Here is a 15,673-nt window from a genome sequence, read left to right as displayed (position 1 = left end):
TAAAATTGTTTCTAAAGATAAACAGCAAAAATTTCATGCCCGCTCACTTCCTTTGAATGAGCTTAGATGATATATAAGAAAAATAACATTTCTCAATACAAATTGGATATCGATGAACAAACTTTTTGAAGGTGGCAAAAAGCCCGTTATTATTGTTCTGCCACTTCCACAAGGATTCAGATGGAAGGTTCCTCAGTCCCTGCCTCTTATCAAACTTTGTGCCCAACTGCTTTACCAAAGGCTAATGACAGTCAACAGGTCACTCTTCTAAAATGCATGCTTTTTATTTTATATCAAAGTCAGCCATTAAAGGGCTCTCAGGTGGCTCAGCTGGTAAAGAATCCACCCACAATGCGGGAGACCTGGGTTCAATACCTGGGTTGGGAGGATCCCCTGGAGAAGGGAACAGCTACCCCCTCCAGTATTCTGACCTGGAAAATTTCATGGACTGTATAGTCCATGGGGTCAAGAGTTGGACAGGACTGAGCAACTTTCACTTCGCTTAGTCTTTAAAGGGGTAAGGTAAATCTCATCAACATAAACTTAGGTATCTACCAGAGAGTTCTGTCTGGAGAAGGCAACCCATGATTGGAGGAGCCTGGTAGGGTACAGTCCATGGGGTCGCCAAGAGTTAGACACGACTGAGTGACTTCACTTTCACTTTTCACTTTCACGCACTGGAGAAGGAAATGGCAGCCCACACCATATTTTTGCCTGGAGAACCCCAGGGTGGGAGCCTGGTGGGCTGCCGGCCATGGCGTCGCACAGAGTCGGACACGACTGAAGTGACTTAGCAGCAGAGTTCTGTCTAGATCACCATTTCCTTCTGTGCCATTTCTCATTTGTTAAATACAAAAACTGAATATTTTTTGATCTGCTTAGAAATTAAATTTCAATCTAATTCATCCAGTTTGCAACACAATGTTTATTACTACATGCCCCCACTCATGAGAAACTAATAGTTTCACACACTAGAAAATGGTTTACACTAAATTCCCAAAGATAAAACAAGGGGCGCACCGGCGACAGCAACCACCGAAAACAGTCATTCCTAAAGAATTCTCTTTACATTGTGTTTCTCTGTGCGTGCATAAGAGCTAAATCGCTTCAGTTGCGTCCGACTCTTGGTGACCCGATGGACTGTAGCCCACCAGGCTCCTCTGTTCATGGGATTCCCCGGGCAAGAATACTGGTGTGTTACCATGCCCTCCTGCAAGAGATCTTCCCCACCCAGGGACGGGACTCACGCGTCTTACGTCTCCTGCACTGGCAGGCGGGTTCTTTACCTCTAGCGCCACCGGGGGAGCCGGCTGAGCATGCGCCAAGGGTAAACAGATCTGGTTCTTTCCTGTGCTTCTCCCGGCAGAGGTGAGGGAGCACTTTGTGAATATCTATTCATACATACACTTTAATTTAGTGATGCATCTGACATAACTTCTTGCGATGTTTTTATAAGACGAATGGAAACATGAGGGCTGAAAGGACAGCCTAGTTTAGGTAAACCAATAGTTAGGGGAACACTCAAAAGCCAAAAAAGAAAAAAGTACAGCACACTGTAAATTCTCTGTGAATGCTTCCAAGTTAAATGGTTCTCCACTGCAGTGTCTTGCCATAGTAGGGATTCATCACTGACAGTAAAATACCAACGATTCTTAATTATCCACTCTACAAAATATATCTGACTTGATTACATAATTATTCTCATAAACAGGCACGATTTAGTATTTAATTCTACTCATAGGCAGTTTTCCTTTAGCTTTACTGGTGTTTAAAATAATGTATCTTATTAAAAATGGACAGTTTCACCCAGCATTTCAAGTTTGCACCTTCCCTGAAAAACAAACCTGAGGATTTGGCAATACAAGACTTTGAGGGGTTGCCACCTTCTTAGATGGGGGTTCTACGCTCCACTTTGCTATAGTCTTTATCATTCTTTGTGTCCTAGGTGTGGAATTCAAGCACCTTTTGCTGTTATTACATTGCTATTTTCTTAGGGAAGAGAAATATTTGTGTCTATGTTTCAATCAAAAGTGGGAAAAATGAAAATAGAGTAAGGGTCATATTTCTCTAAGAAAAGCTTTTTGTAGAAGTGAAGAATGTCTCTTCATAGTTGAAAGAAGGGTGACAGTCAGGAGCAGATGATTCGAGATAGCATTAGGGATAGATCAGCTCAAGTCTCAAACACTGTACTTACTTGTGTCCTCTCTAAGCATTTAGGTTTGTTACACGGGCTCTGTAAAGAAGAGGGGCAATATTGGACAGTGACAGGAAGCTGGGCTTTGTGCAGGCTGGAGTGCATTAGGAAGCAGGAGGGCTTGCAAGCAAGAGTCTTAGGTTCAAATCCCCATTAAGCCACTTCCTAGAGGCGTAACCCTTGGAAACTTACTAAACCTCAGATTTTATTCATTTATGAGAAGGAGATTTGAGTATTTAAGTACATAGTCACTCAGTCATGTCTAGCTTTTTGCGAATCCGTGGACTGTAGCCCACCAGGTTCCTCTGTTCATGGAATTCTCCAGGCCAGAATACTGATGTGGGTGGCTATTTCCTTCTCCAGGAGCTCTTCCTGAAACCAGAGATTGAACCCATGTCTCCTGCGTTGGCCGGTGGATTCTTTATCATCTGAGCCACCAGCCGCTTCCTAGATTTGTAACCCTAGGAAAGTTTCTGAACCTCAGATTTTCTTCATTTATGAGATGGAGGTTTGAGTATCTCCTATACAGCTATTTAGAAGTATTATAAATATCAGAGGTAAAATGGTCACACATATAAGCATTCAATAAATTATAGTCATTTTATCATTAAATAAGTCATTTATTGTTAAATAATATTATTTAGTATCAGATAGAATTACTTTTTTCACTTAAGTATAACTTACTTTATGGTTCTTTGATTAAATTGTTTCTACCATCCCTTTCTATTTTTATCTCAACAATCTTCTATACCACAGCAACAACTTTCACTATGAACAGACGACTCTCAAATTTATCTCTCTAGATCTGACCCATCTGCAGAAATACAGGTTATAAACTACTCTTAGGTCATTTTCACTTGTGTATTCTGACAGCACTTTCAACACAGGGTATCTAGAATTGAACTTTTTCCTCATTATCAACCAAACTGTTATACTTCTTAACTTGCCATATCATTCAATAGAACCACCTTTTTCCCACTCCTTAAACATTTTCAGCATCAAGACTGAGAAACTTTATCTTCATAGTATTTCTTGAATCTATCTCCACTCATTTATTCACAATGATTTCCCCTAGTTCAAGCCAATATTACCTCTTGGCAAAATTTTTAGGTGGCTCCATCCACTTCCACATTGTCACTGACCACATGATTTGGATGCTTCTTAGATTAATTTGTCCAACCCTGTCTTCTTTTTTTTAAACAGGAACCAGGCACTGATTCTAAATACCAGCTGACATTCCCACATGCAAGACCTATCTTTATTTCAACCTCAGCATGTCCAATATCAAACTCATAATGCCATGGCCCAACATTTTCATAAGAAGGCTTTTGGTCAGCCTTCTTAGACCTTTAACAGCTATCTTTAAAGCTTCTTTCCTTCTTTTTCTGCATTCAGTAGGACAACAAAACTTCAAAAGTCTATTTCTAAAAGATCTTATATCCCATATCATCTTTCCCTTAATCACTATTGCCATTTACTCTCAGCATATCCATTGTATTTCTATACAACAATATTCAATAAGCATTTGTTTGGTGAATTTAGGTTCTAATGAACTCAGTGACTGGTATAAGTAATTAAACCTACTACCATCTTTCATAGATTCTAAGATGCACTCGTTCTTACATTTTAACATTAGTGAAATTGGAATGCTTTTTATGATACATAGTGTTTAATTGGAAGCATTTTTATTTCTTATATTTCTTAAAATCATGCACTTTAAAATCAAGGGTGCCTTGATGAAACATGCTAATGGTTTTCTGAATACCTTCCCAGCCTCTCTCTGTTTCATCTCTTTAACTGATTTGTTGTCGTTGTTTGTAATCAAAACAAGTCTTAAAATCAAAATGCTGACTGTGACATCTCTGCATAATCCCTCAGTTCAGTTCAGTTGCTCAGTCGTGTCCGACTCTTTGTGACCCCATGAATCGCAGCACACCAGGCCTCCCTGTCCATCACCATCTCCCGGAGTTCACTCAGACTCACATCCATCGAGTCAGTGATGCCATCCAGCCATCTCATCCTCTGTCGTCCCCTTCTCCTCCTGCCCCCAATCTCTCCCAGCATCAGAGTCTTTTCCAATGAGTCAACTCTTTGCATAATCCCTAAGTTTACCTAATTTCCACATTGGAATTTTTTCTCTTATTTGATCTGAATCCATGAGCCTGTACTTCAGCTTAACATTTACTTCTACTCACCTGCTTTGGGAATCTCTGCTGTCTCTCTGTTGTTTGTAGGATGAATATTCATACTTCTTCAGCATAATATAAAAGGCTCTTCAGCATCTCGTCCTAATGGAATTTCCCTGCCTCATTTCTTGAACACATTTTAAATATCATTTTTATAGACTTTGTCAGTGTTCCCTAAACAAACTGTCATGCCTCAGTATGTGGGATATGTTTTGCCTTGAAAGACTGTTCTTTGACTAATTCAATCTATCTTTTGGAGTTTAGTTCTAACATCATCTCTCAGAAGTGTTTCCTGGATGCCCTGGAGAGAGTCACTATTTTTAGTGTTCCAAAGCAGGGTGACTGATATTGTGGACTCTGGAGCCAGGCTGCCTAAGCTTGAGTCCTAGCTTCAGCTCTTGAGATAAATTAACCTGTCTGGATCTCATTTCCTCTATCAGTAAAATGGGAAAGTTAATAGCAACTGGTGGCTCAGATGGTAAAAAATCTGCCTGCAATGCAGGAGACCCATGTTCAGTCCCTGGGTTGGAAAGATTTCCTGGGAAAGGGAAAGGCTACCCACTCCAGTATCCAAGTCTGGAGAATTCCACAGAGAGAGGAGCCTGGCAGGCTACAGCCCATGGGATCACAAAGAGCTGGATACGACAGAGCGACAAACACACCAAAAGGTTTGGAGAATTATATGAGTTATACATTTAAATCACTTAGGAGAGTTTCAGGGCCATAATCAAGGTACAGATTTTAGTATAATGTTCTATAATTGTTTGCACCCCACTCCAGTTCAAGAGTAAGTCTTGCTCTGACAGGAACAATGTCCCCTTTTTTCTTGGCATCTTCAACCCCCAATCTAGTTCCTGCTAAATGTCCACACTCTATAAGTACGTACTGAATGAGTAGTGCCATCAGATACACGTCGAAACACAAGTTGATCATGATGGCCAATTGGGTAAGTTATTTTTCTGCTGTGTTTCATGTACAGAGGGAATTAAATATGCTTAGAGTTTCATTTAAGTAAGGGATACCTTGTCATCCCCTTTAAACAGGAAATCTTAAAACAGTGGTGGGACCGAGGCTGTGCTTGAGGTGGCTATTTCGGCTCTCTCACTTTCTGCCGGTCTGACTTCTGCAGTTTTTAATTGGCCAAGGAGAATAGCTGGTGTCAGGACTCCAACTAGCCAAATCAGTGCAAGGGTGAATGATAGTCATGCCTATAGAACACAGTGCTTTTAAAGATCACCGCTGAAAGATTCCCTTGAGCAAGCAGGTCACTTTGTCTTGTGGAACAAGCCTGCCTGACAGTGGAAAGGATGGGGTCCTGAGCACAGTGGGGTGCGGAGGTGGCAGGAGATGGAATGATCTGTGATCAGGCTAGTGGTCCTACTTGAACTCTTCATCTTTCTCTTCTCAGCACCTTCCTCTGATACCATGTCCTGTGCTTCCTCTCCATCAGTCTGTCTCTCTCCTGTCTGAGCCAGTATTGGAGGGGATGCTTTGGACACTTTGTGTGCCTGGCTTGGTGAGGGGAAAGGCTACCTGGAAATGCTTGTTCATGCAGTTGGCTCTAATGTTTGCCAAGGAGGACCCTTTTCTGAGTGATGTCACTGCTTACATCCTATCAGAACTTTAAAATGTGTTAAATTTTACTATTTTTATTAAATAAATGAACAACAACAACAAAAAACAGCCTGTATTTTTCATGTAGTTTGGGGTGAGCATGGCCTCTGACGGCAAACTACCTCAAAGAAATGAATACACAAATAATGACCCTACAAAAGCAAACTGCATATCAAATGAGTACCTACTGACCTTCCCTGACAAATATGAGGCCATGCGGCCATAATGAAAGCTGAGCTCTGAAGAACTGATGCTTTTGAACTGTGGTTATGGAGAAGACTCTTGAGAGTCCCTTGGACTGCAAGGAGATCCAACCGGTCCATCCTAAAGGAAATCAGTCCTGAATATTCATTGGGAGGACTGATGCTGAAGCTGAAACTCCAATATTTAGGCCACCTGATGTGAAGAACTGACTCACTGGAAAAGACCCTGATGCTGGGAGGGATTGGGGGCAGGAAGAGAAGGGGACGAAAAAGGATGGCCTCACCCACTCAATGGACATGAGTTTGAGCAAGCTATGGGAGTTGGTGTGGGACAGGGAGGCCTGGCATGCTGCATGAGGTCGCAAAGAGTTGGACACGACTGAGCGACTGACCTGAACTGAACCAAACTGATGTGGCCTTCTGCACGGATCCTGGGCTTTACAGTTATATAGACCTACCTGAATTAGCCTCAAAATTCTGCAATTCTGCTAATTCATTTTGTAAAAGTCTGCTGAGTCTTGGCTTTGCCATTTGTAGAAAAAAGTAATAATAGTACCCATCTTGCTTGAGGTTGTTCTTAGTATGAGGTCGTATATGTGACACATGTATGAAACAGTACTTGATGTCGGTATATAATGACCAAAGGTTAGATGCACGTGGATTTTAATTTGTGGTTCCTCTGGAAATACTGGTTAGATACTGAACATAGGACTGGGTAATCTTCCCCATCCATATAACAATAGATGATTTAGCAAGCAGATCATATACTCAAGTTACATAATTGTTACCAACTTTCCACCGAATGTTAAAAATACTCACTAAGTTCTACTCTGTAAATAGGGAGTACTTGAAAGGGGCCTGAAAGCAGTAGAAGAATTCCATCTTGTTTTTCCTGCTGAAATGGAATTACCACTAAAAACTTACCAGAGAAAACTTTCTTCAATTTTCATGCCTATTTTTTAAAGCTGAATTAAATATTTCTAATTTTTCCACAGAGTGCATTAATGGAATCACAACTCTGATAGACTCTTTCCTGATCTATAAATTGCATTTTAAACATGATTTGTATCCTTTAGAGGCATCACCCAGTGAATCTAAGGGAATCTAAGACACTACTAAATTCACAGATTTTAAACAAAATATGTACAGTTAATTTGTTGGCTAGATGGAAAGAAAGTTTTATTCTACTTTAAAAGAATACAGTGTCAACAAGGAAATTGAAGCATGTTTGCACTTTGGCTCAGACAGGGTTTATAGCTAAATATGGATTTTTAAAAATTAAATACTTGAATTCTAAAGAATCTTTACCTTTAGACATCTGAATTTTTAATCAATAAGGATGAACAACATCATTTCTGATATTCTGAAACAGAGGCTAAACAACCCTTCTTGGCTAAAAAACAGAGCCCATTCTAATATTGCATTATCTTTTTGATAATTCTTCCTTTGAAAAGTTACAGTCTTTATGTTCATCTCTCTTTAATTTGTTTGGCCCATCGTGGCAATGAGCATTTTTTTTTTTTTTACTACGTCCTTTAGCAAGACATTGCATATTTTAAGAAGAGCAGTCTCATTTTTCCATGAACTTGATGTTGGTATCCTTTCAGTTTCTAAATGTGGCTCATAAATTCAATCAAATATTTATTTTTACCTTTTCTGGCTCATCAGATCGTGAGCATAAGAGCTCAGAGGAGTGGAATGGTGGTGCCGTGGCCATACGGCTGTTTTATGTGGGAAGAGAGAGAATTTCTTGGCTCTTTTGTAAGTTTATTGGTACATGGATTCAGCAATGAGTGCCTCCCTGCTTACAGGGTAACTTCAGTCACACGGAAACAGCAATTCTCCGCACACTTTGGTTGTCATGTTGACTCAGATCCATATGCTTTCCCTTGTGAACGTGTCTCCACAAATTCCCAAATGAAGCCATGAAGCAATTTGCCTTCAGAGTCCCCTGTTCTAGACATTCCACAGTGTCTTCCTATTGTCACTGTGTGGTCACGCTTGGCTATCAGATGCTCCAAAAGTAAGATTCCCTCAGCGCTTCACTCTACTGAATTTTTCCTTTGTTCCACCCAAGTGTATTAGACAAAAGTCCTTAACTGGATAGAGTTTTATGATCCTTTTTCCCCTTATCCCCTCCTGAGAATGATGTGGAGCATGGAGGCAGACCTCTTAGCTTGTATTTTACTCTTTTGTCCTTCAGATTCCTTATTTGTTAAAAAGGGAGGGAAAAATGTATGTATGACACAGAGTTCTGAGAATTAGATAAATCCTACCTGTGAAGTTCTCAGAGAAATGTGGCAACCCCTTAAGAAGTGTTAAATACTCTTTCAAGGTAACACTGATAATCTAAAATAATAGTTTTCAGGGGAGTAATTTCTAAAGTCATAACTTTTTAGTGGCTTCCTGGTATCCTTTGAAGCATTTTAACTCTGAGTTATACCATGGAAATTTAATAATGAATCAGGTTAGTATCAATACAAGCCCATAAATCCTAGTCATACTAATGACTAGGAGAGAGTGGTTGAAGACCATATGATATAGTGAAGATATACTGGACTTCAAGTTTATAAAGTCAGAGGTTCAGTTCTCAGATTTGCCGCTTAAAATTGGCTTGGCTTTATAAGTTCTTTAACTTTTTGAACATAAATTTCCTTTAGTGTAAACTAGAGACTAGAGACTTCAGTCTCACTTTTCACTTTCACTCATTGGAGAAGGAAATGGCAACCCACTCCAGTGTTCTTGCCTGGAGAATCCCAGGGGCGGGGGAGCCTGGTGGGCTGCCGTCTATGGGGTTGCACAGAGTCGGACACGACTGAAGCAACTTAGTAGCAGCAGCAGGTGGTATATGATTTATGTTCAGTTGATAAATATTCAACTTGGCTTCATTTCTGAACCTTGAATATCTAGTTGAATACATGGGCAGACATTGAGAGAGAAATAGCACCATTGTGATAACTCACTTTAAAGAAAAACCTATGAAATTGAAAATTTCCTAAGAAACTGTGGTAACAACTAAATGATGTTTTTTCAAGCCAGAAAACAAACATCATCTGTGAAGTCCACTCAACAAAGGGAAACCATCTGAAAGTCATACCATTTCAGAAAAGGAAGGATTGACCGTGCTACCGAGTTTGAACCAGCCTCCTCCTATGGCAGGATAATTTGTGCAGAAAACATATTATCTCTTCTGTGCCTGTGTTTATTGTTCCAGTCATAATTAATGTGTCCCTATGGTTCATAAATTGAGTTTTTAATCATAGCCATTCTGTAACAGCGATGCATTAGGGTAGTCTATTAAAAAGTGTAGCTCAATTTTTCTTTTAGATAATAAAATAAAATTTTCCTGTACTTTCAATGGATGTTTTCCCATCCATAATTTTGATGAAATCCAGGGGCATAAATTTATTGTCAAAAATTTGAGCTCAGGAAAATCTGGGCTTATTGGCATCTTTCTGATGGTAGGGGTCATAAAGACTACCTAGTTTAAAGCTTCCATTTTCTAGATGACAAAATCCTAGGAAATTAAATAATCTGGCAAATCCCCAGACCCTGCCCTGAAATCTAGCCATACCTCCCCAACATCTCCTAGTGAAGCTTCCTTTTAAGTTTGATGTATTATTAGAATTCATGTTTTGTGTTGGGCCATTGATCAAGACCTGGGACATAGGTGTTTGTGGTTCACTGTCCAAATAAATCCTTTCAAGTCTTGATTTTTCTTATATATAATTACTAAGGAGAGTCTTAAGGCTGGATGAAGCTGGGTGTATCTTCATTTACTAAAGTTAATAGATTTTCCTTTTGTAATTAACAATATCATGATATTGATCCACTGGAATTCTTCTATCACCTACATGGAAAATTTTCACACACTCCCCTGCTTTGATCATTGGAATTTGCTTAGTTTCCTAAAATCCTGGGCTTTATCTTGGATCAAAGTGAAGTGCAAACTGGAAAACACACTGATACTCTTTTAAACTTCATATCTATAAAATGTGATTTTTAATTGCCTAAAGTTGGGAATATTCTCTCTCCGCCCATCACCCCCCCCCACCCCCCACCACTTAGAATGTTTAGAAGACAGGAAACACCAAAGAGTACTTATAGGAAAGGTTGTGGATGGGATAAGACACTTTATAATCATTGAAAGAATTAAAACCAGGAAACAACCTGTAACTCAATTTGGGACATCCATTTCATGCCAGAAATTCCATAAGGAAGCTGTCATTCAACAATTTCACGCAAAACTGTGCCTGAGAAAATACAGCTTGTGTATTCAAAAGGCAGGTGATGCTATATCCTCCAGAAGTTAAGTAAGCTGTTCATGAAATGATTCCTGAAGTTATTCCTATATTTTTTAAGAACAAAGCAATCATGGGAGTAAAAAATTCCCAAGAATATGTGATCGCATTCCCTCCTGTTCTTCTAGCATTCCGCTCACTGCTTCTCAACCATCTACCAAGCTTCTCTTTCTGAATAAGCAGAGTTCCTTTCTCAGCCCTGTGACTCACTGCATCTCTCGAGCTGCGTCTCATACACATGCCGCGGCCTTCAACTTTACTGATGAGCCTGAAATTCCTCTCTCCTGAGTTTCAGATCATTTTCTTCCTTCTCTTGGCAGCGCAACACTCATCTTTTTGTACCAATGATACCATAGAATTTTGTCCTCCTAGCCTCAACTCTCCAGACCAACCAGAAATCTGGGAGTTACCTGAGATTCCATACACCCCTGATCATGATAATTCTATATTCTAAGTATCTCTCCTGTCACTGCTGCTGCTGCTAAGTCGCTTCAGTCATGTCCGACTCTGTGCGACCCCATAGACGGCAGCCCACCAGGCTCCCCCGTCCCTGGGATTCTCCAGGCAAGAACACTGGACTGGGTTGCCATTTCCTTCTCCAATGCAGGAAAGTGAAAAGTGAAAGTGAAGTCGCTTCAGTCGTGTCCGACTCTGTGCGACCCCATGGACTGCAGCCCACCAGTCTCCCCCGTCCCTGGGAATTTCGAGGCAAGAGTACTGGAGTGGGGTGCTGTCGCCTTCTCCACTCCTGTCACTAGTCCCCTTTCTATTCTTAAAATCTTAGGTTCAACTCATCATCTCTAGACTGCTTCATTGCTCAAACTTAGGCAACTTCCCACTAGTTGATTGCTAGCCAACCCAAACTTCTATTACCATTAGGGTGATACTTATAAAATTTAATGTAAACTTGTAATTTCCCTAACAGAAAACCATCAGTGGCTTACTTTCTTCTGAATTGGTTGAAACATATTAGTTTGCTAAATGATGCCTTTCAACCTCTCTTGGTTAATTAAGTAGCACATATGAATCTAAATTTACAAATTCAAATAACAAGAGATAATGCATTCCTGAATTTTCTTAAATGCACTTTAAACCTGTCTAAGCTTCCGTCCTTCCTGGCAAGCGGGAAAGTCATTTAGTAAACATGGACTTTATCACCTCAAGGTTATCCCAAAGTTCCCGGGAATTGCAGAATGCCCAAATTACGGACGTTCCTCTGGCCATGATTCATCTTCTTCTCCTGGTCATCCCTGTGATGTCCAGCGTCTCAGCCAGCATGGTCTCTCAGTGGCTTTCTCACCCTAATAGCTCTTTGCTGTCCATTCCATGCTTGAGGCACAGGAATCTTTGGTGAAGCTGACAGCTTCTGGGTCTGTGGCACAGTCATTACTGTCATCCTAAGATACTGACATGGAGAAGGCAATGGCACCCCACTCCAGTACTCTTGCCTGGAAAATCCCATGGAAGGAGGAGCCTGGTGGGCTGTAGTCCATGGGGTTGCTGAGAGTTGGCACGACTGAGCGACTTCACTTTCGCTTTTCACTTTCCTGCATTGGAGAAGGAAATGGCAACCCACTCCAGTATTCTTGCCTGGAGAATCCCAGAGACAGAGGAGCCTAGTGGGCTGCCATCTATGGGGTCGCACAGAGTCGGACACGACTGAAGCGACTTAGCAGCTGCAAGATACTGACAACTAGCTCTCATTATCTGTCTCAAGGAGTCTCTCTTCTTCCTCTCTCCTTGTCTTCCAAAGCATGCTCCCCTTATGCTCCTTTCCTTGGAACTAAACACATTTCTTTAATGCATTTATGGTCTTACCAAATGCAACAAGTGCCATCAACTTCTGACTGTTTTTCTTCCCTGAAAAGAAACAGTCTAGGCAAGGAGCAAGGAGCAGGTTACTTGCCTGATGTGCAGAAAAAGGTTAAGATGAAAAAAACAAAAAAACAAAAAAACATATTCTGCATCACTGTAATTTCACACTTCTATGTGTATTCTAGCTATTCCAGATAACAGCTCTGTGCTCCTTGTCACCTCTGTCCCTTTGTGTGTGCTATGCCTTTCCTGTCCATATTTATCTGGACTTTCCTTTATAGCTTAGTTGAGTTCTCACTTAAAATTGGTTTGGTCTAGGTTAAATAATAGAAGATCCTATTTATACCTCTCATTCATCATTAACTCTTATTCATTTATTCAACATGAATGCATAGAGCAGCTGTTACATGTCAGAAATGGCGCTGGGCACTGATGATGCTAAGGTGAACAAGAAAAATATATAGGTCTCTATAGAGTTTATGGTCTATCAGGAAGATAGATTTGAAAAAGTAATTGGCAAACAGAATGTGGGATACTTTTTAATAGGGGCAGTTTAGTGTGCTAAGGCAGTATATTATAAGGGGATAAACCTAGGTTATTGGTCCCTGAGGCAGTAATGTTTAAGTGGACCCATAGAGCAGTCATCATACAATTTTTCAATTTTCCCTTTGTCCATCTTTTCCATTATATTACGGGTTCTTCAAGGACCAACGCAAGACTTTTCATCTCTTTCATATTAAAAAAAAAGGTGTTGTATATTGCAATGATGCAAGAGAAAGTCTATTTAAAAAACTATTTTATACTACTTAAATTTAATAGATATAATTTAGAAAAAAATATCATGAAAGCCTTAAAATAATATAAAAACAGGTCATTTTGCTTATAGAAATTATACACAGCTAACAAGTCTTAGTAAGAAACTACCCAAAGTTGAGTTAAAAATCACTGACAGAAAAAACAAATCTGTTTTTGTCATTTCATTTAGAAATTTCACACCATTATCTTTTAAGTAATACTTTCAAAGAGCAATAAAACAGTATTCACTTTCAAAGATATAAAGCAAACAGACACATTCTTCTTTCATAGTAACATCTTTTTGGGTTAGAAGGGGTCTATAACTCAAAAGGTCAAATAGAAAATGTTAATGAAAATAAAATGTAGTCAAATTAAACAAAATAAGAAAATAAACCAAGCTTTTCCTTCAGGCATTGCAAATCTGATTTAAATAGTATTCTTGGAAGATTAAAGCTGCTATTCACTGAAATGTAGTCATGTTCTTATACTTACTTATCAATAATTCTCCTTTTTAACATAAGAATGCAGCATTCTTCCGTATATAATAATCTAAAATTATTTGTAAGGACTAATTTAAATGATCATTGAGAAGCTAATTTTTAAAACCTATACTTAAGAAATAGGTTAAAAAACCTTATGAAATGAATAATTGCAAGTATTTAATATAGAAAGCAATGGATAATTTCAATACTAATGTCTTAGAACCAAATTACAGATATTTTAGTGGTGATTAAACAAATCTATGATCATTACTGTTTCAAAGCTGTAGAAATTAATTTAACTTGTTGCAAATACAGACCTAGCACCTCACATCTTTGGGAGCTACAGTGCATCATTTATAGGAGCCAAAGATGTTTCTGTAGAACAATGCCCACATACATTCTAAGGTGTGTAATCTTGATTACAGAGTGATTCTTGGACTCATGATATTCTCAACAACATAACACCTCAGGAACATTGAAATACTCTTCATTTATGTGAAATTATGCAATCTCTTCATTAGTTACCATGAAACATGTGCTTATTAACTGATCTTTCATTGGACAGGTCAAGGATAATTTGGGAAGCATTTTCTCCTAAAATTAAAAGTGTCCATTGCATAATCAAATAGCAATTTAACAGCAGAATTAATTTTGCACAGTTTTATGGAAAAGAAGATTATCATTAAAAACTATTTCCATTGTCTGCCATGAATTGATTAGTCCTCTCTCAGGGTCTCCAGGCTTTCATAAAGGTTTTAACGGTAGATTGGAAGGAATTTGTTGCCCACTTATGATGATGCTTCAGAAAAAAGAGGTTCTTCAGAATGGATCAAAGGCTGTAATTTCCATGCCATTTCTGTTCAATTTTCTTTTCTCCTAATGTTTTCATTTTTGAAATGGCTATGATTGCAATCCAATTTTGCCCACACAGCACTGCATGCCTAAATGAACCATTTATCACAAACTCTCTGTCTTTTTGATGTTTGAGATTTTTATTTGCTTAGAAGTCTTTTTTTTTTTCTTCCCATTAAAGTTTACCATTCAAGCTGCATTACAATTACCTTTGGTAATTACTACCTGTAGTGGCTCATATTATTCTATTCTCCAGATGTGGCATCAAAAGTTCCTATTTCAAACCAATTATATGTTAGTGCTGGAATTCACCACAACTGCACCGTAATGATTCCTTTCTACATCCCCGAAAGATTATAAACTTGCGTCATCCTGACTTAAAAATACTAAAACTTAAAAATTCCTAGGGTTGATATTTCATGAGAATCTCACAGATTTTCATGAACTCATTAGATGTAAGTTCCTTTCTATCAGTTGATATTTCTGAATTTTTGTGATATTGTAGCTACTAGTATATGGCATTGAGACACCAAGTCTAAGAAATATAGTTGACGAACTGTTGAATTTAAGGTCTTTTAATGTAGTTTAGCTTTACAAAGGCTACTTAAAATTGTCCAAACCTACATTATAGTCATCACAATCAACAGTATAATAATAAACCCTTTTCCCCACTTTCAGCACTTACAAAGATAGAAGAAAAGTCAGTTCGAATTTAGAGTAAAACAGGTATAGACCTTAAAGTATACACATTTCAGCTCCTTTCCTTGTTTTTTAATCTTCATGGAAATATACAATTAGGGGAACAGTTGAAGTATATTTGCTAAAGACCTGTGTTTTCTTTTCATGTACTTGGAAAATAAAGACATAATTGTTAAGAATAAGTGCAGAATTAGCTTAGATATGGAAGAGGAGAACACATAGTAGGCAACAGTACTTTTTGGTAATGATTGTAAAGATTCTTCTTATAAGCTAATTTTATATTCTGGAGATTTATGTATTTTTTAAAAAGCAGATACTATGCTATTTAGTTTTTCTCTCTCCTTTACCTTGTGGACCTATGTCCCAACTAAAATTTTCAACCTCTCTGCCCTGGGTCAGGTCTAATAACATTCAGAAAATATTTTCTGGTGAATTTCAATAGGTTCTGACCATTCTTCTACCTTATGACTCCATAAGGCCATATTTTGAAGTTTATTAATTTCCTGAATTGCTGAAGTGGAGTAACTGGTTG

The 15,673-nt window shown here is 38.8% G+C and overlaps 1 protein-coding gene across 2 annotated transcripts in view; it reads right to left on the bottom strand.

Moving 5' to 3' along the window:
• Positions 1-15,673, bottom strand: part of SYT1 (synaptotagmin 1) — a 631,014-nt gene that overhangs the window by 292,147 nt on the left and 323,194 nt on the right. Inside the window, exon 1 of one of the 2 annotated variants that reach the window (XM_069584105.1) lies at positions 4,390-4,618. The exons of the other annotated variant lie outside the window; for it this stretch is intronic. Within the exon in view, the coding sequence (XP_069440206.1) occupies positions 4,390-4,441 (52 nt within the window). The 5' untranslated portion in view covers positions 4,442-4,618. Of the gene's footprint in view, positions 1-4,389; positions 4,619-15,673 lie in introns of those variants that run through there. 2 annotated transcript variants of the gene reach the window in all.

The sequence above is a fragment of the Ovis canadensis genome, chromosome 3, assembly GCF_042477335.2.
Source record: "Ovis canadensis isolate MfBH-ARS-UI-01 breed Bighorn chromosome 3, ARS-UI_OviCan_v2, whole genome shotgun sequence".
NCBI classification, from domain to species: domain Eukaryota; kingdom Metazoa; phylum Chordata; class Mammalia; order Artiodactyla; family Bovidae; genus Ovis; species Ovis canadensis.
Note: the sequence above shows the minus strand (reverse complement) of the source record. Positions and strands in the feature narration are given on the sequence as shown.